Source organism: Mesoplodon bidens, assembly GCF_964165515.1.
Source record: "Mesoplodon bidens genome assembly, chromosome: 6".
Taxonomy (NCBI): domain Eukaryota; kingdom Metazoa; phylum Chordata; class Mammalia; order Artiodactyla; family Ziphiidae; genus Mesoplodon; species Mesoplodon bidens.
The window spans coordinates 37,458,559-37,485,723 of record NC_138162.1 but is presented as its reverse complement, the minus strand read 5'-3'; the positions used below and the strand labels follow the sequence as shown (position 1 = coordinate 37,485,723).

At 46.5% G+C, this 27,165-nt stretch overlaps 1 protein-coding gene across 2 annotated transcripts in view; it reads right to left on the bottom strand.

The window, feature by feature from the left end:
- Positions 1-19,950, bottom strand: part of SNX30 (sorting nexin family member 30) — a 110,448-nt gene extending 90,498 nt beyond the window's left edge. For both annotated transcript variants that reach the window (XM_081237176.1, XM_081237177.1), the window contains exon 1: positions 19,458-19,950. In XM_081237176.1, coding sequence (XP_081093302.1) covers positions 19,458-19,613 — 156 coding nt within the window. In that variant the 5' untranslated portion in view covers positions 19,614-19,950. The remainder of the gene's footprint in view (positions 1-19,457) is intronic.
- Between the last annotated feature and the right edge of the window lie 7,215 nt (positions 19,951-27,165).

Below are 27,165 nucleotides of genomic sequence, written 5' to 3'. Positions count from 1 at the left end.
TTGTGGCCTGTTTATTTTTGTTAAAGCTATCCATAATCTGGCCTTGAACTGTAGAAAATAAGCCTAGAGCTGACTCAAGATTTTCTTTCCCACAATTTATGGATTCTTTCTGCAGAACTGAGTCTGTTTCCTCTTCCTTTTTCTGTTCAGTCTTATAAAAATCCTTAACTATACAACCTTGCTATATTCTAGGAAGCATTTTTTCCTTTCTTTCATCTACTATGTTCTGAATGTTAACACACCACATGATGCAGCTATGCCTACCATGGGTACCTATCAAAAACAGGCAAGGAACCTTCGTAGTCATCTAAAATATGCTGTTCAGATCAGTTATGAGAATCAGTTATGAGAACAGCTTTTGGGGCCTACTATGCATAATCTCATTAAGTTATCAGAACAACCTTATTAGGTAGGTACTACTAGAATTCCCATTTTATTGACAGGATAACAGAGGTTCAGGGCAGGTAAGTGACTGCCCAGCCAGTAAGTGACTGTATTAGGACTCCCTTGGCTGAGTCTGAGAGCTCCATTTTTTCCTACTCAGCTGTGTCTGCTTCAAACCTACAACATTAACCTCTCTAAGGTAGCAGTTCTAAATTACTTTACATAGTATACTTCCTTGATTTGGAACCAGAGGGAGCAAATAAACTTTATTCCTTCTGCTGCTGGCAACATTGTTTCTCATGATGGACAGATCCTCTACCCATTTCCTGCAATATCATAAACCTATATAATACATGAAGTTTCCTTGATTCATGAATAAGTCAACAGCAAGACTTTTCTATAAGTTTCATCATAATTTAACCACAAAGAAAGTTAAAATGGACAGTGTCATAATTTTGTTTGCTTTAAATAAGTAGCCAACCTGCCAAGGTCAACACTTGAAAACATACTCACCTGTGTGATACCAAAACTGCTTTGTGTAAAATGCAACCACTGCTTCTACAACTTATAATCTTGGAACACTGCGAAGTGTCTTTAATAAATGTTACCCTTTTCCACTCACATGTCCAAGAGAAGAATGATTTGAGGAAAAACAAAAAACAGTGGCTACCTTCTTCTTCAGAGTCAAGTTGAAAGTGGAGAGGTGACCATTTTGCTCAAACCTTGGCACTTGAGATTTGCTTAGAAATCTATAGATGCACATGTTAGCCCCAAATTTGGATCTCATTCAATCTAAAAGTCTGAACAGTCTGGTCTAAAATACTATATAAAAGACTACCTAGGTTACTCAAAAAGCTCCACAGATACCTACAATAATGTGCCAAGCCTCCCAGTAGACCAGGGGAGGAGAAGTTGTTTACATCGAAAGACTCAAGTCAACTGCACCGTCTTAGAAAGAGGTGTCAGTCTATCCCTAACAAAACCACCTCCTAACACCACGTCTTCCATGTCCACGTGTTTGAAAGTTGGCCACCTCTCTAAGAAGCTGCAATGAAGCCCAGAACCCCTCACCAGGATAAGGATTGCCATGAAGAAGACTGGGAGGAAGAAGAGCTGATGTCACTAGGCTGAAAACACCTCATTCTCTTTCATGGAGACAGGCAAGGTCCACGGCAGCCCTTTGGTCAGGGAGGGCAGAGGCAAGAGCATGAAATGAGGGTTGGACGAAGTCTGGCCAACTGGTCAAACAAGGGAAGGTCTTGCCCCTCCTCAGTGACTCGAACCAGGAAAGAAACGAATTTCTTAATCCTTAACTCAGGGGAAAAACAGATAGTTCAAAATATTGACTGACCATCAGGAGAAAAGGGTAAAAGCTCCCTCTGAGCCAGTATTCACCTGTATTTGATCAGAGTAGATTAAAGACTACAGAAGAGCATTCTCTCTTCTAGCCCCTCAGTAACAGTTTAGCTCTGTCCTCTTTCGGTTTTGAGTGGTTATGACTCAGTTTCTAGGCAGGGACAACATACACATCCCACCCCACAGGACTACAAGTGACAGCCCCATTTTTCTTGTTTGCCTATTTGAAAGTTAACTGGAGTTAGGGGTTAGTTAGTCAACTTTTTCCTTTTTAATCAATATCAACTATTACTAACCAAATTAGGGAGAGAGGAGGAGGGCTCTTTCTCTCTAATTTGGTCAGAGTCTCCAAGGAAGGAAGACTACATTCTCAAAGGGTCAGAAAATTACCCTTTTGAGAGGAAATGGTTCATCCTTCCAAGGCTAGTGTACACATTCACACCTGTACTCTTACACACATACACTTACAAATGATAGCAGACTACACATGGCTTGTACTTTTTCTTTTTTTACTTACTATATCTCTCCATTATTTCGTATCAGTATATATAGGGGCTCCATATTCTTTTTTTTTTTTAAGAAGATGTTGGGGGTAGGAGTTTATTAATTTATTTATATTTATTTTTGCTGTGTTGGGTCTTCGTTTCTGTGCGAGGGCTTTCTCTAATTGTGACAAGCGGGGGCCACTCTTCATCGCAGTGTGCGGGCCTCTCACTTTCGCGGCCTCTCTTGTTGTGGAACAGGCTCCAGACGCGCAGGCTCAGTAGTTGTGGCTCACGGGCCTAGTTGCTCCGCGGCATGTGGGATCCTCCCAGACCAGCGCTCGAACCCGTGTCCCCTGCATCGGCAGGCGGACTCTCAAACACTACGCCACCAGGGAAGCCCCTGCCATATTCTTTTTTTTTTTTTTTTTTTTTTTTTGTGGTACGCGGGCCTCTCACTGATGTGGCCTCTCCTGTTGCAGAGCACAGGCTCCAGACGCGCAGGCCCAGCGGCCATGGCTCACGGGCCCAGCTGCTCCGCGGCATGTGGGATCTTCCCGGACCGGGGCACGAACCCATGTCCCCTGCATCGGCAGGCGGACTCTCAACCACTGCGCCACCAGGGAAGCCCCGCCATATTCTTTTTAATGCTACATTTTTTAAATGACCCTAGTTATAAAACTAGCTCCCCACTGGTAGATATTTAGGCTCCTTCTTATCTTTTGCCATTAAAACTAATATTGCAACAAATACTCTTGTACATGTCATTTAGCTCATGTCCATTTACTGACTCAGCAAATATTTGGGTACTCACCCCATCCTAGGCTTTGTTCGTACACTGACGTTACAGCAATAAGCAATCAGATAGAGCCCCTGCCCACAAGGAGTTTATAGCACAGTGTAGGAGATATACATGTCTGATGGCACATTCCCCCTGAGTGAATCAGAACATATTTCTAAGGCAATTGATCTCAACCTTGGCTGCACATTAGAATTACCTGGAAAAGACTTTTTACAAAATACTGCTCCCTGGGCCATCCTAGATTCATTATATCCAAACTTCTTGAGGTGGGCCCAGGCATCAGCATCCTCTAATAGGTCCTCAGATGATGTGAGTGCCTAGCTAAGCTCAATAACCTTGTTCTAAAACAGTGCTTCTCTATTTTTAATGTGCATACAATGACTTAGGGATCACGTCAAAATGCATATTCTGATTCAGTAGGTCTGGAATTAGGCCTGAGATTCTGTATTTCCAACAAGCTCCCAGGTGATGCTAATGCCACTGGTCCATGGACCACACCTTGAATAGCAAAGGTCTATGGCAATAGCAGGGGGCAGCTGGAAAGGCACACAGAGGACAAAAGCTCAGCAAAGGTGGGCAAGCAAGAATTCACATGACATGCCAGGCAGCTCATGAGTAAAATCCTTTGGCAGGGACATAACTTCCTAGGAGAGGATCAGAGAGGTAAATAGGTACCTGATCACAGAAGGCCAGACTAAGGACTCAGACCATTACTGTGTAAGCAGTGGAAAGGTCTCCAAAGAGGGGAATGACACATACAATATTTTAGGAAGGTGAATTCTGGCTACAGTGTTCAGAATAAAATAGATTGGGGAGGAGGGACCTGACTGACTCAAAGCAGGAAAACCAGTTAGATAATCATACATCTTGATTAGGATATTCACAATGACAATGGAAATGAAGACAGACATTAAAGAACAGTGATGTTATATACAAAAGTGGGATATTTAAAAGGGGAGGTGAAGAAAGGCATGGTTTTTAAATACTCTCACCATGGAGTGATTATAAGGTGCTAAAAACAAGAATCACAGAAATACTTGGAAAGATGGGTTTAAAGCTAGAAATGAAGATGTGGGAATCCTAAGCCCTGCTGCAGCAGTAAGTCCATCTAGAGATGGTACATAAGAAACTAGCAGAGGCCAGGAACCATGGCTGGGTGGGCTCACAGTTAGAGATCAGGAAAAAAAAAAAAAAAAAGAGGAGGGTCCAGAGAAGCAGGGGCAGACCAGGGGAGGGCCAAGAGAGGAGAGAATCAATTCATTCAGTGAATGAAGCATCTGCTATGTGCCAGGCACTGGGCTGGGGAATATAGCAGTGAACAGAGTAAGACCCTGAGAAAAAAGATGGGGAAAAAAGCATTGAGGGGAAATTGGCTAATGATGTCAGTCAAGGAAAATGAGCACTGAACCAAAGGTCTGGAAACCTGGGTCCTAACCTCAGCTCTGCCACAAACTAGCTTGGTTACCCTGATCTGATAAATCACTTCTCTCCCTGGGCCACAGTTTCCTCTGTTGTAAAAAGAGGGTATTGGAGGGAGTGACCACCAAGCCCTCTGCAGCTCTAAAGGCCTGGGATGCTACAGCATAAAAACAGCCACTGCAGTTCTCCGTGAGCTGTGAGTGGTAGAGGCAGGACCTGGCCCACGGGGCTCGAGGCTGAGGCAAGAGGAGGCAGATGGCGAGGCAGATGGAAGCGGTGCACAAAGACCGCTCATCCAAGGAGCCTGGCAGTGACGGGAGAGTGAGCAGGCAGAAGGCAGCAAGCCTTGGGAAACTTCTCTCACAAGGGAGACTGCTTACAGTGAGGAGTAAGAGGCTGAAAAAACCAGAAACTGAGAGGAGGGAAGAAACACAGCCTAAGATACAGAAGGGGCTGGTTTCATTTCCCTTGGCCTGAAACTGTGCTTTGCATAAGAAATGCAACCTACAGTGTCTAATGCATGTAAGCACTCGAAAGAGTGGGAAGCAGGTTTGGAAAAGGATGCCAATTTGTAGCAGTGGTGGTGGTGAAGAGAGTGGGCTCTAAAGTTGAACAAACCCAAGTTCAAATCCAAGCCCCACGCTCATCTAGCTCTGTGACTTTGAACAAGTTACTTCACCTTTCAAAGCCTACATTTCCCCAGCTGTCAAAGGGGAAGGAGACAGTAACTTGGGGAGTGCTTCAAGATGATGCAGTACAGCTCCCAACCAAAGGAAGTGCTCCCCAAAGGTTCACAAGGACCTTGTGAACACACGTTACTATTATCTCTGGGTAAAGGTGAGGATAACTGAGGGGGCATATGCTGGACCCCCTCGATGGGGAAGAAATCAGAACAAAAGGAAAAGAGAAGAGAAGCAACAGTTAGGGAAATGACAACAGCCCCAAGTGTATGTTAAACATGAAAGGCTGGGCATGCAGGAGACCGTGTTAAGATGCTAGAATGCTGACAGGGGATGGAGTGTTCCAGGCAAGCTCCACAGTCAACCCAGACTGGAGAAGCAAGCCCTGGGGACCCCAACTCACTGCAACACACCCTCAGGATGGTAGCAGTCCTGACCCAGAACACCAAGATGGGTAAGAGGTGATTTTAACAGGACCTGGAAACCAGTACCTCCAAAGGATATACTCAGGGACAGCTTCACGAGGATCCTATACTCAGAAGGGTTCCATACTGGGTTTAATGCTCTGCTGTCACTATCATGAAATTCTTAATCATGTTTTTTAACAGGGGGATAAGAATTTTAATTTTGCACTGGGTCCCACAAATTACATGGCCAATCTTGGATTCAAATTCAAAGTCTCACTCATATCCCAACATTGACCACTGTTACCTGTAACAGGTAACCCAAGACCTCCTTCCAACGTGCTTCACTCAAAAATGTCTTTAACACTAATAAATCACTCAGATTACCACCATGGCATTCTGCACATACCCCTGTCATCATGTTAAACAGCAATGACTCACTTATATTTCTTTGTCTCCCTTCCTGGACCTTGGGTAGCTAAAAGGTAAGGCCATCTGTTCATCTGTGTATCTCCTGAGCATGGCACAGAGAGGCTTATATAAATCTTTGAGAAACGAAAAAAAAAAGTCCAAGTGTCCTTCACAATTGCTGATGCAAGTCATGAAATAAACAAGATTTACTGGACCGGACAGTGCAGAAAAAGCCTGCTATATTACATTTTTGCAGCACAGATGCTGATACAGCAAGATGATAATAAGCCCAGTTCCTTAGAACATACCTCTGCTCGAATTAAATAGCCCAAAAGAAGGTCTAGGGGCTTCCCTGGTGGCACAGTGGTTAAGAGTCCGCCTGCCGATGCAGGGGACACGGGTTCGTGCCCCGGTCCGGGAAGATCCCACATGCCGTGGAGCGGCTGGGCCCGTGAGCCATGGCGGCTGGGCCTGCGCGTCCGGAGCCTGTGCTCCGCAACGGGAGAGGCCACAACAGTGAGAGGCCCGCGTACCGCAAAAAAAAAAAAAAAAAAAAAAAGAAGGTCTAGGTTTCCATTTTTGCAATAAAACAACTATTCCACAACCATTTTTATTCTAATTACAGTAGGACATCTTTCACCTGGAATGTCTGAGACCTGACCTGTCCCAGGCTAATGTTATTTCCAAAATGTAGATATCTTAACTCCCAAGGAACATAATGCCTCACACAGCACATAGTACAGAGAAGTCACTCAAACACATGTACAAAATTCATGTTAGCACTTCAAGTATTAATATGGTTTATCGATTCTAGTTAGAAATTAGATTTAAAAGTATATACACCCTCAAAGGGTAAAGAACAGTCTTTTCAGCAAGTAATACTGGGAAAATTGGATATCCACACACAAAAGAATGAAACTGGACCCTCATCTTACACCATATACAAAAATTAACTCAAAATGGATTAAAGACCTAAACCTAAGACCCAAAACTATAAAACTTCTAGAAGAAAACATAGGGCGAAAAGCTTCATGACACTGGACTTGGCAGTGATTTCTTGGATATGACACTAGAAACAGGCAACGAAAGCAAAAATAGACAAATGGGACTATATCAAACTTAAAAACTTTTGTGCAAAGGACACAATCAAGAGAGTTATGTCATGAAGAACCTAGGGGTAAAATGGGAATAAAGACACAGACCTACTTGAGAATGGACTTGAGGATATGGGGAGGGGGAAGGGTAAGCTGTGACAAAGCGAAAGAGAGGCATGGACATATATATACACTACCAAACGTAAGGTAGATAGATAGTGGGAAGCAGCCGCAGAGCACAGGGAGATCAGCTCGGTGCTTTGTGACTGCCTGGAGGGGTGGGATGGGGAGGGTGGGAGGGAGGGAGATGCATGAGGGAAGGGATGTGGGAACAGATGTATACGTATGACTGATTCACTTTGTTATAAAGCAGAGGGGCCTCCCTGGTGGCGCAGTGGTTGAGAGTCCGCCTGCCGATGCAGGGGATACGGGTTCGTGCCCCGGTCCGGGAGGATCCCATATGCCGCGGAGCGGCTGGGCCCGTGAGCCATGGCCGCTGAGCCTGCGCATCCGCAGCCTGTGCTCCGCAACGGGAGAGGCCACAACAGTGAGAGGCCCGCATACCGCAAAAAAAAATAAAAATAAAAATAAAAAGCAGAAACTAATAAAAAAAAAAGAGAGAGTTAAAAGGTAAACTATGGAATAGGACAAAACATTTGCAAATCATATATCTGATAAGGGTTTAATATCCAGAATATAAAAAGAACTCCTACAACTCAACAATAAAAAAATCAAATAATCTGATTTTAAAATGAGCAAAGGACTTGAATAGACATTTCTCCAAAGACGATATACAAATAGCCAACAAGCATATGAAAAGATGCTCAGCATCCCTAATCATCAGAGAAACACAAATCAAAACCACAGTGAGATATAACCTCCTACCCATTAGGATGGCCACTATCAAAAGAATAGAAAATAACAAGCGTTGGTGAGGAGGCAGAGAAACTGGAATCCTTGTGCGCTGTTAGTGCAACTGTAAAATGGTGCAGTCACTATAGAAAACAGTATGGAAGTTCCTCAAAATTTAAAAATAGAATTACCATATGGTCCAGTTTTTATATATAAACATTTGAGTTTATATGTCCAAAAGAATTGAAAACAGGATCTCAGAGAGATATTTGCACATCCATGTCCACTGCAGCATTAGTCACAAGAGCCAAGAGGTAGAAGCAACCTAAATGTCCATCAATAGATAACTGATTAAAAAAAAAATGGTATATACATAAAACGGAATATTTTTCAGTTTTAAAAAAGAATTATCCATGGGCTTCCCTGGTGGCGCAGTGGTTGAGAGTCCGCCTGCCGATGCAGGGGACACTGGTTCGTGCCCCTGTCCGGGAAGATCCCACATGCCGCGGAGCGGCTGGGCCCGTGAGCCATGGCCGCTGAGCCTGCGCGTCCGGAGCCTGTGCTCCGCAGTGGGAGAGGCCACAACAGTGAGAGGCCTGCGTACCACAAAAAAAAAAAAAAAAGAATATCCTGGGGGGCTTCCCTGGTGGCGCAGTGGTTGAGAATCTGCCTGCCAATGCAGGGGACGCAGGTTCGAGCCCTGGTCTGGGAAGATCCCACATGCCACGGAGCAACTGGGCCCGTGAGCCACAACTACTGAGCCTGCACGTCTGGAGCCTGTGCTCTGCAACAAGAGAGGCTGCGATAGTGAGAGGCCCACACACCACGATGAAGAGAGGCCCCCGCTCGCCGCAACTAGAGAAAGCCCTCGCACAGGAACGAAGACCCAACACAGCCATAAATAAATCAATAAAATTAAAAAAAAAAAGAATATCCTGGGACTTCCCTGGTGGCACAGTGGTTAAGAATCAGCCTGCCAAGGCAGGGGACACGGGTTCAGTCCCAGGTCCAGGAAGATCCCACGTGCTGCAGAGCAACTAAGCCCGTGCGCCACAACTACTGAGCCTACACTTGAGAGCGCACGAGCCACAACTATTGAAGCCTGCGTGCCTAGAGCCCGTGCTCTGCAACAAGAGAAGCCACCGCAATGAGAAGCCAGAGCACCACAATGAAGAGTAGCCCCCGCTCGCCACAACTAGAGAAAGCCCATGTGCAGCAACGAAAACCCAACACAGCCAAAAATAAATTAATTAATTTAAAAAATTAGGCTAAGTGCAAGGAGCCAGACACAAAAGGCCACATATTCTATGATCCCATTTTTATGAAATATCCAGAATAGGCAAATTCATAGAGAGCAAAAGCAGATTAGTGACTGCCAGGGGTTGAGAGTGGGGAAAATGGAGCGTCTGCTACTGAGTATGAAGTGTCTTTTTGGGCTGACAAAAACCCTCTGGAATTAGATAATGGTGGCAGTTGTAAAATCTTGTGAATATACTAAAAATCACTACATTGTATATTTTTAAAAGGTGGATTTTATGGTATGTGCGTATAGTATTGCTTAAAATAGCGTGAGTAAGATTCCTATTGTTTGCAAACAAGACTCCTGACCAGTACACCCCTGAATCCAGGAGGTCGCAGCCCCTGTGAAACTGCCTCCCTCGCCCTCCACACCTGCAGACTGACATGCCGAGCTCTGGCCCAGGCTGGGTCTTCTGCTCCAGTTACTCCTCCTGCCTCTGTCCATTTGGGAAATATCTACTTCTTCACTCTCCAGCTCAAATACCATCTCCTTTGGAAAAGCCACCACCCTCCTGAGCACAGTCACTCCTTGCCCCACTCCCTACATGTTATTTCCATAATAACCGTGCACATGTCATGGGTGTCCACCTATCCCCTCTCACTGGCCAGTTCAGTGCCCACTGGCCTGACTTCCACGCCAGCGCCCACACTTCTTGGCCCGACTGCTCCCCCGGCTGCCCAACCTGCTTCGCCCACCCATGGGGCAGGCTGGAAAGTGCTTGGGCATTAATGCCCAAACACCCCATCCATGGGGCGCTCAACCAATGACTGACAAGGGCTGCTGTTTGAAGACCCCAGGTCCCTCACTGGGGTGGGGATGACCGAGGTACGTGTTCTGTACAGGCTCCCAGAGGTCCCAGTTATTGCTTCTAAGGCAGTAACAACACCTAGCGTTTTCATAGTACTTACTGTGTGTCAGACACTATTCTCAACACTCATTTAAGGGACTTCCCTGGTGGTCCAGGGGCTAAGACTCCATGCTCCCAATGCAGGGGGCCCAGGTTCAATCCCTGGTCAAGGAACTAGATCCCGCATGCCACAACTGAAAGATCCCACACATGGCAATGAAGATCCCATGTGCCACAACTAAGATCCGGCGCAGCCAAATAAATAAACATTAAAAAAAAAACCACAAAAAAAACCCCACTCATTTAATCTTCAGAACACCACCACAAAATAATCCAAAATTTAACTAGGGAGACACTGAGGCGTTACCAGGTCAAGAAACTTGCCCAAGGCCTCAGAACTAGTAAATATATCTAGCATTTTTCATATTCTATTGCAACCATCTGGATATATGTCTCTCTTCTGCACTGGACGATGACCCGCTCAAGAGAGAGTACTTTTTTTTATCTTTCTCAACGTCCCCAACATCCAGCACAGAGCCAGGCATGCAGCAGACACTCAAGAGATTCAAGTTTTGGAAAGTGCCTGCACTCTGCCGCCCAAACATGCCGTGTGCTTTTCTCGCCTCTGTGCTTTTTCTCAAACAGGACCCCTGAGACATCTTTTCTGCATGTGCCTCTTGCCCTTGTCTCCTCCTACCCCCAACACACACACACACACACACACTCACACACGACAATAATTCCTGATCCCTGCTCTGTGGCAGCCAAAATGAGGAATTCTGCTGGGCAAGGCAAACAGGAGGGAGCATATGACCCCCTCTAGAATCTAGTAAACAAACCCAATTGCTCATACATGAACTACTGCACCTTCGCCAAGCTGTTATTTATGTATTTATTTTGAGAGACTCTTATCTGCCTTCTTCCCCGTAACCTCCACTAACCCCCAACTCTCCCCTGTCCTAAAGACCTTCCCTCAACCCTGCTTTTTCCCCAAGCTACCACCCTTCTTACTACAAACTGCTACGACCTCCCGCCTCACATTTGATTGCTAATATTCACTTTGTTTAAATTCTGACCTCAACCTCTACATCTTCCACTCCCATCTCTCTTTGGATCTGCTGGGGTTACACATTTATATAATACAGAAGAGCTGCCCGGAGGCACCATGTGCGCTAAGCCTTGAAGTCTGAGTGGGCTTTCAAAGGCACTGTTCAGACAAACTCTGACCCAGCTCCTGACTTCACACTGCATTCTAGTCATCTTTACACTTGCTCACACTTGCTTCGCAATCTGTGTTCCCCCTCTCAGTGGGGGCACCAGTCAGCACCAGTCTCCTAGACTAGAAAACAACCAGTCATCCCCACTGTACCGTAACTAGTCATCTTTACATTTTCTGTTCTTTGTTCTTCCAGGCGACAACTCCAACCTAAACCAAACGGACACATTTCTAACTTACCTCTTTCACTGCCAGTCTCTCCCCATCCCAAGCACTGATCACACATTCCCCTGCTCAAAAACCCTCTACGGCTGGCTCCTGCCTAAAGAGTAAAAGCTAACCTCCACATCAGAGCATTTGGAGCAGTCACAGCCTCCTCCTGCTGTGTCTTCCCACCTCCTCCTCTCACTAATCCCCACCTCTAGACTCTCCAAACCCACTCCCAACACATGACCCGACACAGTGCAACCCCAGCAGGCACAAGTCTTTTCCATCTCAGGAGCTTTGCTCAAGCTGCTCCCCTGGCCCATGACGCCTTCTGCACCCAAAAGCCTCCTCAAACTTCAAGGACCTGGTGAAAACACACCTCTGCCACCAAAGCTGATCTGCAGATAATACACTCTGAGAGTGGGGCTGACCAATAGGAACTAAGCAACCTCCTCTTAACGATCCCAAAGTAAAACTTAATTTTCACTTAACATTTTAAGGTCGACGTATTTGGTCTTTTTTTTTTTTAAGTTTCAAGTGACAAATCAAATCAAATTGAATAGTATAAACAAAAGGGCATTCATGACCTCCTGTAACCAGGATGCCTGCGGAGCAGTGCCAGCTTCAGGCACAGCTGGCACAGGTGGATCCGGGATTCAAGGGAGCTTCAGGGCCTGTTGCCCTGTTTTTCTCCAGCTCCACATTCCTCTCTGGCTTCATTCTTAAGCAGGCACTCTCCACATCACAAGAAACAAAGGCTCACAATCCAACAAAAAGAGAGATTCTTTCCCCCAGCAGCCATCTGAGCAAATCTCTGTTTGGCTATTTGACTCTGCTAGGGTCACATGTCCACCAAGGAAGCTATCTGGGCCATGGATGATATAGGTGAAAGACCAAAAGCAGGAGGAGGAGAGAAGCCAGGGAGCTTCTCCCCTACGCCAACCCCTCCTCTCTGGTTCAGACAGCATCCCTGGCCTTAGCTGCTTCCTCTCCAGGGCTCCCTCCGCCTGCGGTCCCTGCTCTTGTTGAGCAGCCCTGCCATGGTCTAGTTCCCACAGAAGCTCCAGGATTCTTCTAATGTCACCTCCTCCCATTGACTCCCCCCCAGCCCTGAGGGTGACTGCTGTTTCCTGCTATCGCTACTCTCTGGGTTACCTCCCTGTCCTCTGCTTGACTTCACATGTTTCCCAACACCTATGTAGCTAATTCCCTGTATTAAGTCTCTCAGTTTGAAAAACCTACAGTGGTTTTTATTTCCTGACCAGACCACAACCGATACTGAAACTGACAAAGAATAGGCAAAAATGTACAAAGAAAATGTGGAGAGGTCAGTATCGGGGAATCACCACCACCACCACCGTCTCACAGTTACTAAAGGCTCACTATGCATCAGGCACTCCTCTAAGTATGAACGCAATGGATCTTCATATCAACCCTGTGATGCAGGTACTTGTTATCCCCTTTCAGAGGAGGAAACTGAGGCTCAGAGAGGTTAAATAATTTACTGTCACAAAGACTGTAAGTAGTGGAGCTGGGATTAAAATCCAGACAACCTGGCTCCAGAGTGCACACGCTCTAAAACACAAATCCCAGTGAGGAGAGTTTCAAGCAGCGGGTTACTCAACAGGATCAAGTGCTACCTACCAAGAGGTCAGGGAAGACAAGGATGTGAAGCGTCTACTGGATTTAGCAATAAGGAAGTCACGAGGGACCTTGAGTAGTAAAGCCAGAAACCAGACAGCAGTCGGCTGAGAAGTAAGCCAGAGGTTAGGAAGTAGAGACAAGAGGAGCAAACCTAGAGACAAGAGGAGCAAATCTCTAGGACATGAGATGGAGGAGAAGGAAGCATCACAACAGTTTTCTTTACTTGGTTTGTTTTAGAAATGAGAGCAACTTGAGCATGTTGAAACATTAATGGGAACGCAGAAACAGACCCACAGACATAGAAAACAAACTTATGGTTACCAAAGGGGAAAGGGGCAGGGGGAGGGATAAATGAGGTTGGGATCGAAATACACACTAGTATATATATAAAGTAGATAACCAACAAGGACCTACTGTATAGCACAGGTGACTATACTGAGTATTTTGTAATAACTTACAAGGGAAAAGAATCTGAAATATTTATATATATCATATATATATATATATCAGGTGTACAGCAAAGTGATTCAGTTTTATACTGATACATATATATAACTGAATCACTTTGCTGTACACCTGAAACTAACACATTGTTAATCAACTATACTTCAATTTAAAAATTAAAAAAAAATTTTTTTGATGGGAATGAGCCAGTTGATAGTCTGAAGACACAGGAGTAACAGCAGGGTCTCTAAGAGGCCAGAGGGGGCGGCCATACACTCCAGCATCAGCCTTAGCAACTGGGGGCAAAGAAAGGGCGGCCACAGATTCTGATCATTTTGAGTTTGGTGAAAGGAAGTTCTTTTACAGTGGCTTCTGTCTTCTCTAAGGTAGAAAGTGAGGCTATCAGCAGAACAGGAGGGTGGGGTAGGGGCGTGGAAGGTGTAAGGAGCAGAGAAAAGCTTCAGATCAGCCACAGTACAGAGTGGGAGCCTCTGTGGAAAGGAAGGATGGCCCATGGGACCTCCCTGGCAGTCCAGTGGTTAAGACTCTGCACTTCCAATGCAGGGGGCGCGGGCAACTGGTCGGGGAACTAGAATCCCACATTAAAAAAAAAAAAAAGAAAAGAAAGAAAGAAAGGATGGCTCAGCACCACCGAGGCCCCAACTGTGCTTGGAAGCTGTGAGGTTACACTGGCAGCAACTCTCAAGGTACCTCCGCACCTGAGGTGCAGGCAAAAGACAGGAACAAATGGAATGACCCAAGTTGGATGTAAAAGGAGAGCAAAGGAACTGCGTTAAGGACAGTGGCAGGAGCAACTGACAAGTTAAGCCGTGGAATCTAAAGGAGGCAGGTGAAATCAAGGGGTCGGGCAACAGGTGTAGGCAGTTCTCACTGACTGGGAGGAGGGCACGGCAAGATAAGAGCTTTGTAACGGCATTATTTCAGGGCAGGAACAGTTGTAGGTATTATAATGCAGGGATGTGGCCGGGGGAGAAGGCAAATGAACTGGAAAAAAGGGGAAGGTGACTAGATAAAAGGTCAAGAAACTGATAGTTTTAGATATCTGGACAGAGCCCCCTGAAGTAAAGGCATGATTTGAGAAGACAGTTAGTTGGGGGGTTTCAAGATATTAATGAACAAGAGAAACAGGGAAGTTACAAAGTGACAGCAAAGAAGGCAGTGGAAGGTCTGCAGTGGACATCTGTGAAACAACAGACGCTGGTCCAACATTCATTCGTTCCTCCTCCTCCTAGGAGGAGCAGCCTGACTTTGCTTTGGAAACCACCTCCTTCCTCCCCAGGCACAGAGAGGGCTTCCAAAGTACTGGTAAGAGTCTATGCCTTAACTTTATGTCTGTGTTCATTTTATTATTCTTTAAACTGTATAGATACATTTTATTAATACAGATGCATTTCTATACTTCACATATTTATATTTCACAGTTAAAACATACACACAAAAACTTCCCTTCTCCACCCTCCAAAGACAAGGACCTGGTCCAGGCCTTGGGTCAGAGTTACAAAGACTGGCTTCAGCACCTGACCCAATTTAGGCCCAGGAGACACTAGCCCAGAGCTTTTGCTGGAATTATCAAGAAAGAGGTGCTCTCTTTCTGCTGCAGTTGCAAAGCTATATCCCTTCACCGGCTTGAGAACAGAGCTAACACAGAAAGGAGAAGGCAGAGCCAAGAGGTGAAAAGTGACGGCCTCCCAACATCATTTGAACACCTAGTTCCAGCCATTCCGGAAACCAAAATACCTGGGGCTTTTCAACATGAGCCAATAGATTTTTTTCTTTTCTTCAGCCAGGTTGTATTTGGTTTATGTCCTTTTGACGGAAAAGAAACCTAATTCAGTGGAATAGTCAAATAAAGGATTCTCAATTCAACAGCCTGTGTGATCCTTTCAACACATAAATCAAATCACACCCTCCTTCTGCTCAAGTCCCTGCAATGGCACTCAAAGTCAAGGCCAAAGTTCCCAGAGTGGCCTACTGGGCCCTAGACCATCTGGCCCCCTTCCTCCCTGCCCCTGGCCAAGGACTCCCCATTGCTCACTCTGCTCCAACCACACTGGCTTCTAGGGTAGTCCCCATCACAGCGGGCAGGAGCTGCCAGGCCTCTGCTTTGGCCATTTCTTCCACCAGGACACTCCTCCAGACATCCACTCACCAACTGCCTCACCTCCTTCAAGTCTTTGCTCAAATCTCAAGTTCTCAGTAGGGTCTAACTGAAGCCGCCTCCCTTCAGCCAGTGATCCTGAACACTCCCTCCCCACCCCCAACTTTTTCTTCCTTTCGCAGCATTTATTCATAAAATAGTACGTACTCACTAAATTATACCCAATGAGGGCAGGGGTTTTCAACTGGTGGATTTGAGTTCCTAAAACAGTGCCTGGCTCGTAGGACGCCCTCAAATATTTGCTGAGTGAGCAAATACAATGACATGAGCATCAAAGGGGCAGTACTTGATTGTTAAAAGGCAGTGGAGAGGACTTCCCTGGTGGTGCAGTGGTTCAGAATCCGCCTGCCAATGCAGGGGACACGGGTTCGAGCCCTGGTCCGGGAAGATCCCACATGCCACAAAGCAACTAAGCCCATGCGCCACAACTACTGAGCCTGTGCTCTAGAGCCCACGTGCCACAACTACTGAAGCCTGTGCGCCTAGAGCCCATGCTCTGCAACAAGAGAAACCACCGGAATGAGAAGCACGTGCACCACAACGAAGAGTAGCCCCCACTTGCCGCAAATGCAAACAGAGAAAGCCCGCGCACAGCAACAGACCTAACACGGCCAAAAATAAAGGCAGTGGAAAGGACACTACTGACCCGCATCTCCTGAACCTGAAATAAGTGGAGTGTAGGAGGAAAAGACACCTCCATTTTGAAGACTTCAGGGGAAGCAGTGACTTACGGGGGCTGGAAGTAGGTGGAAGAGTTCAGTGAAGAGACTGAGGATGTGGGTAGAGGTGTTAACCACAGGTGGGGCTTGAGAGGGCTTGGTGTTAAGTTTTGGGAGGTACACAGGTGTTAGAGGTTGAGTCAGGGGAGAAGCAAGCCCAAAGTGGTTTGCAGATGAAAGTAAAAGAGACAGAAAGGGCCAAGTGGTTTATTTACATTTCAGGTGGAGATGAAAGATACAGGGCTAGAAGGTCTGGGGAGTTTAGCCAGCATCAAAAGAATTCCTAGCAACCCCTGGTAGATGGAAAAGATTCTTCCCTTCGCACCATGGTTTGAATGATTTTCAATTTTGTGGATGAAGAGGCCATCACATTTGGTCTTTTCCTCCTTCCCAGAACCCCAGAGGCCACTGAGAAGTGTCCGCTGGCCGAGAAGAAAGGTTTTCCTGTTCGTGGCACCTCAGCAATTCCCCTCTGCATAATAGAATAACCCTGCACTATGAGCAGCCTGTCAAACCCTCATTCTCCAGAACTGACTCTGAATCAGGCATCCAGGATCACAACCCCAAGGTCCATTATAAAAGGCAAGAAGACACAGGCTTCTTTTCAAAGACAGACCATAGCACTCAACTCAGACCTACCTCCCCTCTGGTGAACCCCGCACTTCCTAGGCAAGAGAAAGCAGAGCAAAGGGAAGGCTTCCTTCCACTGGTCCTGACTCACCTCTGTTGCTTGGTAGCTTCTCTCTGCAGAAATTTCTCCAGAGTTATGAGAACATATGTGTATGCCAAGATTCAAGGAAAATGTTACTCCCAGTCAGAGGAAGAAATTATACTGCTAAGGAAAAGTGGCTAACTATAAATCAGGCCTTTGGGAGTGATGTCATTTTGATGCTCCTCGCAGCTCTAAGGAGACTTATTAAATATTCAATAATTAATAATAATGCCTTCAAGACCATCTCTCTCATGGAACTGTCCCTGTAAAGGAAGCCAGAAGTAATTAGACTTAGGCTTGACTTCCTGTCCACCAACTAGATCTCAGGGATACAGGGCATTTGTCTTCCCAGTACTTAGTAGCAAAATGCCCACACTTCTGCATCAGGTGTCCTCCAAGAATGGATCATTAAGCAGATATTTAAAAGAGCCACCTGGAGCAGGCAGCTTCCAAGATACCCTAATGATTCCCACTTCCTGGTATTCATACCTTCTTCCCAGGTTGTACCAGTGATGGCCAGTGTGACCAATAGAAGAAGGCAGAGATATGTCGCTTCCGAGACCAGATTACACAGGACTGTGGTTTGAGTCTTGGGATCTCTCAATCTCTTGGATCACTTGCTCTGGGGGAAAGCAGGTGCCACCTCAAGAAGCCCTATGGAGAGGAACTAAGGCCTGCCAACAGCCAAGAGAGTGAGCTTGGAAGAGGACCTACCCCCAATCCAGTCTTCAGTGACTGCAGCCCTAGTCAAAGTTTGAATGCAAACTCATGAAACACCTGAGTCAGAACCACCCAGATTTAAGCTGCTTGCAGATTTCTGGCCCACAGGCACGATTTTCAGATGCTAAATGTTGCAGTAATTGGTTACACAGCCATATATAATTAATTCACTATCCTACACAGACCTGAGGAAAAAATCGTAAGTTTAACCTCAATTCCTATCCTACATGCACATAGGACCAAGTTCTCTGTACATAAGAAAGCAAATTATTCGTTCAACAATTACTTATTGAGTGGCAAATATGGGCAAGGTATTTCCAAGCGACTCAAGCCTTCATATAGTCCATAATCTTCTATAAAATAAAGAGAAATACTTACAAAGACACACACACACACACATACACACATCCAGCTGCTCAATCCATTGGTTTTATTAGCTTTTTAAAGTTTACTTGCTACTAATGCTTTGCCTCCTCACCCCCCAACTTGCCCCACTCTTTGCTTTCAAAAACCCTCTTGGCAAGGTACATCAAGTCCCACTTCCTGGCTAACTTGACTGCTCAGTGCACTCACACTCATTTTTACTGTACCACATGCCCTCCCATCTAAGGGGAAAGAAATTTGGATCCCCTGATTCCATTCAGTATTGGGACAAGGAGGCCTTCACTTAGTATTTTACTAAGAGGCATTCACTTAGAATTGTTCTTCACACCTGTGATCAGGTGTAAATACTAATTTCTGCAATTAGTGACTAAGTGGCAACAGCAGCGTTGATACAATCACAGCTCAAGTCCTGATCACAGCTGAAGTGGCAACGGGGGGAAGGGAGGTGCCGCCCCTAACCCCTCACTGTCTCTCAAAGCAGCAGGAGGGTCATATGCTGCTCTAAGAAAATGAGGAGCCCCCCTCTACGCAAAAAAGGTCAAAGGGCGACCTTTCTTCCCTTCAGCCACAAAACCAGCCTCTGCCAAACCTAAACAGCGTGGGAGACAGTGAGAGGTAAATAGAGCCCCAGACAGAAAACCCCAGGGCCACTCTCCTCCCGCTGCCGGCTGGGGTCGGAGTCAGGTGACTCCTCAGGGCACAAAGCAAACCTAAACAAAGATCACTGCCCCCATGACAGACAGGGGTAAGAAGCCTCTGGCAGTAAGACCACGGAAAACCATTAACTCTTGCTTCTTTGCAGTCGCAGCAAACTAGAGGAGCTACAAGTGACTCGGCAGCTCAGCCTTCAGAGATGCATCTGGAGGAACCGGGACCCCATCCCAGAACACAGGCTCTGAGCACTGCACGCACGCCTCCAGCCACAACGGGCAGGCGGGACCCCTCCCCACCAGCTGTCACTGGCCTCGCGACCAGTCATAGTCGGGCAAGCCCGTCCCCTCTGGCCGCTCCGCCAGAGGCTGGGACCCCGCGGGGGAGGCAGGGAGGAGACGCTTTTTTCCAAGGCTCTGGGGCGAGGGCACGCCTGTCCCCCGGAAAGGGGCGCCAGGGTGGGCGCGGCCCGGTGCCCAGCGGGGCTCCAGATCCCTCATCCCGCTCGGGAGCGAAACGAGCCTCCCAGTCCCCAGCCCCGCGCACCCACCTTGTCGCCGAAGCTGCGGGCCGTCAGCAGGTCCGGGCTGGGCGTGCTGTCGCCGCCCACGGCCTCCTCGCTGCTGGAGCCGGCCAGCGGGTGCGGCATGTCGCGCAGGGAGTGGGGCCCAGTGGACGGCAGGGCCTTGGGGGGCCCGGCCGACATGGCGCGCACGGCTCGGGACGCGCCGCCGCCGCTTCCTCCTGCAGCCCGCCGCCGCGGGCTTCCCCAGAGCCCGGGCCGAGGCCCCGCTCGGCCGCGGCTCGGTCGGAGGCCCAGCACCAGCCGGGCTGGGAGCCACCGCCACCGCCACCGCCACCGCCACCGCCACCCGCCGGCTCGCGTCTGCCCGCGCCGCGCTGCGCTGGGCTGGGCCGGACTGCTCCGCTCCGCTCCGCTCCACTCCACTCCGCGCCGGAGCCCGTGGCGGACCCGCTCGCACCTTAGCCAGGGCGCCCAGCCCGCCCCGCCCCGCCCCGCCCCGCCACGCCGCCCAGCCCGTTCGCCGCCCCGCCCCCGCGGCCCCCGCCAGCCCACGGAGGGGGAGGGGGCGGGGAGAGCGGGGGAGGGGGAGGGCGAGGCGGGCAGCTCCGCCCTCTCCCGCCGTCCCTCAGGAAGTGCGCCCTGGGCCCTCCGCCGCTACCCACCGAGAGTCTAAGCTCACCTCCTGGCCCGTTGGGGGGGTGCGCGCAGACCCCGGAGCTAATGTTTAATGGAAATCAGAGGTGGAAAAAGATGTTGGAGGATCCTGTTCCATTCCACCCGCGTTTACTGCTGCGCCCAGGGGCAGCCACGCTTGGGGCTGGGGGCTTTAGTACACGCACGTGAGTCGGGATCTTCTGGCCTCTGAAATAACCCAGGATAGGAGGAATTATGACACATTTTATAAGACTGGCGTAAAAGGTTATGAGGCTCCCAGGAGATAGAGACATCAGGCGGGGAACCTAGAAGGAAATTCAAAGACGCAGTGTGGAGTTTCTTCAAATGCCCGCTGAGATCCCATGCCATCTTGCTTCTGCAGTTCACCGGGTTTATGTAAGGTTAAACCTCAGAAGAGTGAGCATCAGTAAATAAAGAGGGAGTGCTACACATGATCTAAGACTCTTTAACTCACACCTTGACCAAACTGCCGTTTGGAAGAATCGTGAGGTTCCCGTTTTTATTTTTCATGCTTCTGTGCTTCCTTTCCAGGTCTTTGGCTGGGCTGGATTCTGAGCTTTATTTGCTAGCAGAATGGAGATAGTCAAGGCGTTACTTGGCTATTTGACGGTGGAAGTTCACCTCTCTTTTCCACCTTACCTGGCTTCACGGCTTCTGTGCTCAGGGCCAAGTCAGTAGAGGCCATCAGCCCATGTAAGAACAAGTTGATACTAGAAGAGTAATGGGGAGGAGGCCCGCTGTAAGGGAGCACATTTTCCCGATCCATTCCCAAACTCTTTAGGTTCGTCCAGTTTTACCTGACTAATCTTGAAGTCGGGATTCACTGTGGTCTCCACCACCTTTTTCTTCTAAAGAAACAAGTGATACTTCAGCAGGAGGAGAATGCCGAGAGTTGAAGCTGACCCAAAATATCATCCAGGGATTCACTGAGCTTCAGAGACCTTCCCTTATTTCCCCTGGTCTAAGTCATCCGGCCTCAGTCCTCAAGTTATCTTTTCTCTCCCCCATGTGGGTCTGCCCTGGTTGGGGAAAATAGAACTCAGAGGACACTGGGAACAATTTTTTAAATGCTGCATCTACCTCACAGGAATGCCAGTGTCCGGTCCTCTTGGAGTTGAGTAAAATTAATACTTTTAAATTCAAGGGCTGCTTACAACTACAACAGACCCTATTATCTGTTCTTCTGATTAAAACAAATAGCATGAATATAACTAGAAATGAGTGTTCTATAGATGTATAACAGGTATTTTTTTTATTGAATGATGTTGTTTAACAGCCAGGCCACCTTCCCACAATTGAGATCTCATTTTATTAAGACTCCACACAGCTTTCTCCTCAAGATGCCAGGGAAGAGTGAAAAGAGCCACATTTGAATTCCTGATTGTTAACTATAAGTGGGTGATCATGAGCAAGTTACCTAAACGAACCTGCTTCCTGACCCAAAAAGAAGGACAGAGAGCGGGTAATAATATTTACCTTACTTGGTGGTTGTGAGCACGAAACAGCCTTCGGTATGTAATATTCCCAGCCAAATGCTGCCATGGAATAGATGCTCCCTGAATGTTAATTCCCTTCCTTTCCCTCTCTCTCATGCTTTCTCTACTATTCTTATGAAATGATAATCATAAAGTTTTCATAAATAAACATGCTGTCTCCAAACTCCTCTATTTGCTCATTTTGGGTCAGAGTATCATTTTTCTATGCTCCCACCGTTTAAAAAACAAAAACAAAACAGAGTTCCTGAAAGGCCATATGAAACAGTTTATTTTCCAGTTTCCTCGTTGGTCAATGGCATGTAGCCACAACGATCCAGTGGGTAGTCATCAAAACTAAAGAAAGTGAATTTCTATGGAAAACATTTTTGGGATAAAGTTTCCACCAGTCAAATTTAGCCCAGGACTGACTATTCATATTCACTATTTCCTGTTGTATTTCAGTGTTCCTTGTGGTGGGAAATTGTCACTGAAACAGAGCAAGTGTCCCAGACTATGTGACTGTGCTTTTACTAAAAGTTTTCAAAGCAACACGGTGGTGAGGAGGAAACGTGAAGTTTCTGTATCAGAGCAAAAGGTTGTAGTGTTTATTGGAATGTATGGAGGGAAGCTTGGGTTTCTAGGGCTCAGCTCTGAGGAAAACGCGCTGGATGTGTGTGCATGGGGTACGGGGAGATGCCACCAGAACCCAGGAACACAGCATGGGCCCTTCCCCCACCTCCCAACCCCCCATTGCTGTCCACAAGGAACCTTAGGCACTTAGGCTGGAACCTTTCAGAAGACAGGGCCTTGGGCCCCAGAATTCAGTAAGTATGCCAAGCCAGAATCCCAAAGCCTCACAGCGAGTCTATCAGGGCTTTACATGAGACCCAGACCTTAAAAACAAAGCACAGTCACAACGAAGCATTCTTTCTTTCTCTCTCCTGGTACAGCATGTGTCTAGGCCTTATTCATGTTTGTGTTAGCTGCTTATCCTCTTCTGGTTTTTAATACAATCATAGCTTTATTTTATGTGGCATCCCAACCCCTGCCTCAAAATAACACCACCACTTCTGAAGTGGACGGCTGATGAGGACAAAGGAGGTTTTCAAAGAGCATTCAGAGTGACGTGTAGAAGGCCACAGAGGGCTGCCTCAAACAGGAGGGGCAACTGAGATGGCACTATCGCCAACAGAGGCAAAATTGTATGCACAGTTTAATTCAGCCAGTGATATTCCAGGAAAAAGCAAAAGCCAGCAGTTCCACTTGAGGCCAGGATCTGAGGAGTTTTGCAAGCAAGAAATTAGAATTTGCCCCAGAACCGGCAGAGCAGCTTGTGGGTAAGCGATAGGATCGTTTTACCTTTCCATGTAGAAGCTCCTCCCCTGAAAGCATAGAGACCCTCTAAGGCGGGGAATGCAATACAGATCATAGAGTCGGTGCCTAAGAACCACCTGTGTGCTTGTTAAAATGCAAATTTCTAGGCCCACCTAAGAGATTCTGATTCAGGGATGGGAATCTGGAATCTGCCTCTTCTTAAACAATGTCCTAGCTGATGCTCATGATGATTCTGGTCTACAGACTATAAGAAATACTGTTCTCCACTCTACGTACGACATAAATGACAGCAAGATCCTTTTTGACCCAGCTCCTAGAGAAATGGAAATAAAAACAAAAATAAACAAATGGGACCTAATGAAACTTCAAAGCTTTTGCACAGCAAAGGAAACCATAAACAAGACCAAAAGACAACCCTCAGAATGGGAGAAAATATTTGCAAATGAAGCAACTGACAAAGGATTAATCTCCAAAATTTACAAGCAGCTCATGCAGCTCAATATCAAAAAAACAAACAACCCAATTCAAAAATGGGCAGAAGACCTAAATAGACATTTCTCCAAAGAAGATATACAGATTGCCAACAAACACATGAAAGGATGCTCAGCATCACTAATCATTAGAGAAATGCAAATCAAAACTACAATGCGATATCATCTCACACCGGTCAGAATGGCCAGCATCAAAAAATCTACAAACAATAAATGCTGGAGAGGGTGGGGAGAAGAGGGAACCCTCCTGCACTGCTGGTGGGAATGTAAACTGATACAGCCACTATGGAGAACAGTATGGAGGTTCCTTAAAAAACTAAAAACAACTACCACACAACCCAGCAATCCCACTACTGGGCATATACCCTGAGAAAACCGTAATTCAAAAAGAGTCATGTACCACAATGTTCATTGCAGCTCTATTTACAATAGCCAGGACATGGAAGCAACCTAAGTGTCCATCGACCGATGAATGGATAACGAAGATGTGGCACATATATACAATGGAATATTACTCGGCCATAAGAAGAAACGAAATTGAGTTATTTGTAGTGAGGTGGATAGACCTAGAGTCTGTCATACAAAATGAAGTCAGAAAGAGAAAAACAAATGCCGTATGCTAATACATATATGCAATCTAAAAAAAAAAAAAATGAAGAACCTAGGGGCAAGACAGGAATAAAGATGCAGACCTACTAGAGAATGGACTTGAGGACATGGGGAGGGGGAAGGGTAAGCTGGGACAAAGTGAGAGAGTGGTGGTGTATATATGAACACATATACACTACCAAATGTAAAATAGATAGCTAGTGGGAAGCAGTCGTATAGCACAGGGAGATCAGCTCGGTGCTTTGTGACCAGCTAGAAGGGTGGGATAGGGAGGGTGGGAGGGAGACTAAAGGGGGAAGCGATATGGGAACATATGTATATGTATAACTGATGCACTTTGTTATAAAGCAGAAACTAACACACCATTGTAAAGCAATTATACTGCAATAAAAATGTTTAAAAAAGGACTAAACAAACCTTAAAAAAAAAAGAAATACTGTACTCATACCTCCACCCATTTCTCTAAATCATAAATTGACATGCCCCTTATTGTCAATAGCACTTTTAAGTTCTTACTTTGGAAAATTTTCCTGTTTGCTGAAAAGTTGCTTAGATAGGCAGATTTCTCTTACAAAATTCTATTACTGGGTCCTTTTGCTCGAAACTTTTAGTGTTATTTTTATTGAACAGTTACCAGGTGCTTAAAATTTGGGAGAAGATCTCAGATGACCTAAACTATCTGTTGACAGATTCATGTCATAGGTCTGGCTGTAAAGAGCCTCACAGTGGAGTAGATATTTTCCAAAGTCCCCCAAACTTCTTTGGCTGGCCCTGCAGGCTCCTAGGAGCTGGGCCTCACCTGGCCACAGAAATATAATTTACTGCCAGCACAGAGGGCTACCTGTTAACCTGGCTTTCTTCACAAGCCAGCTCTGGAGTGTGTGGCTGTGTGTATACTCCTTTGTGGTCACTATCCATTACAGAGGTTGGGCTGGAGAAAGTACTGAGCTGACAAGTACTGGAAGCCTTGGCACTGAGTCTTATTAGTGAACCTTTGGATAGGATGGAAAGCCTGTTTATTGGCTATGTGCCCCATGAGCGTGTTTGGTTCCATCACTAGGAATGATCTTTAAAGGCATCTAGAAGATGAACATTCAGACATCATATGACCCAACAGTTCCCACTCCCAGAACACAACAGAAATGCATATGTATATTCATCAAAAGATGGATTCAAGAATCTCCACAGTGGGCTTCCCTGGTGGCGCAGTGGTTAAGAATCTGCCTGCCAATGCAGGGGGCACCGGGTTGGAGCCCTGGTCCAGGAAGATCCCATATGCCGCACAGCAACTAAGCCCAGGAGCCACAACTACTGAGCCTGTGCTCTAGAGCCCATGAGCCACAACTACTGGGCCCACGTGCCACAGCTACTGAAGCCTGTGTGCCTAGAGCCCATGCTCTGCAACAAGAGAAGCCACTGTGATGAGAAGCCCGCGCACCACAACGAAGAGTAGCCCCTGCTCGCCATGACTAGAGAAAGCCTGCATGCAGCAACGAAGACCCAACACAGCCAAAAATAAATGAAATAAATTTAAAAAAAAATCTCCACAGCAGCAGAGATTTGTAGTAACCAAAACTAGAAAAAACTCACACGACTGTCAACAGTGGTGTAGTCACACAATAGAACATTATACCACAAGACGAATGAAGAAACAACGTGCTGGGGAGTTCCCTGGTGGTCCAGTGGTTAGGATTCCGGGTTTTCACGGCTGTGACCCCGGTTCATTCCCTAGTTGGGGAACTGAGATCCCACAAGCTGCGTGTTGCCGCCAAAACAAAACAAAATAAAACCAAAACGTGGTGAATGAATTACACAAATAGTGTTGAGTGAAAAAACCTAGATACGACAAAAGAATGTCTCCCGCTGATTCCATTTGTATAAAATTCAAAAACAGGCAAAACTAATATATTGAGCTAAAAGTCGACTAATGTCACCTTTGTGGGCGTTTCTAGGGTACTGATAATATTCTGTTTCTTAATGTGGGGCTGGTTCTTTGTAAAAATTCAGCAAGCAGTACATTTCTGATCTGTGAGCCTTTATGTGATACTTCAATAAGAAGTTTACGTACATAAGGCATCTAGTCTGCAACCCTCACTTCATAAGTGAGGAAGCTGAGGCCCAGCTGTGTTAAGTAACTTGCTCGAGGTCGGCCAGTCAGTTCTAATGCTTGTGCTCCCTCCCACTTGGATGCGTACTGATGCAATGTGGGTTTGGGGAACGCTGGTCTGGGGGAAGCCAAAAGGTAAAGAAGTGATTAAATAATCAAGAGAGAGAGAAAGATGTGTGAGCAACTGTTAGCTGCCACCAGTCCTTTGCCCCTCATGACTGCTAGTTGTCCCGTCTCTCTTCCTCCCTCACCCTTCAAATGCAGCTTTGCGAGGCCCTGATGCCTGGGGCTGCTACAGCCATCTTGTGGCCACAAGCGAGACATTCCCAACTCCCTGAGTATAGCTGAGCGCATAAATGGAATGTGACCATGTCACTGATGGCGTCATTGAGCCACTACACCTGACTCCAGATTTCTTAAATAAAAAATACACATCCCAGGCTTCCCTGGTGGCGCAGTGGTTGAGAGTCCGCCTGCCGATGCAGGGGACACGGGTTCGTGCCCCGGTCCGGGAAGATCCCACATGCGGCTAGGCCCGTGAACCATGGCCGCTGAGCCTGCGCGTTCGGAGCCTGCGCTCCGCAACGACAGTGAGAGGCCCGCGTACCGCAAAAAAAAAAAAAAAAAAAAAAAAGTCCAGTCTCACTAGAGATATATGAAATGTGAACAAAAACAAAAAGATGCAATCTTTGCTCAACCTACTGGCAAACATTTCAAGATCAATAAATTATAATCAGGTGAAGATCATGTGTTACAGGGCCTGAAATTTAAACAATTTAGGGGACCCTTTTCAAGAAAAAGAATTCAAAATTTCAAATACAAAATCTTGTACAAAGGTGAATATTTATTTAGGATGATAATGTAAAACACCACAATTATAAGTTTTATAAAACTGATAAATATCCCAAGCCTCACAAAAATTTTTTTAATTATTTATTTTCTGCCTGACAAACCTCTACAATATTATTTTCCATAGTCTTTGGATGCAAGTTCTTTAATACCTTCTTCTATAATATTTTATAATATTTTCTATAGAGAGA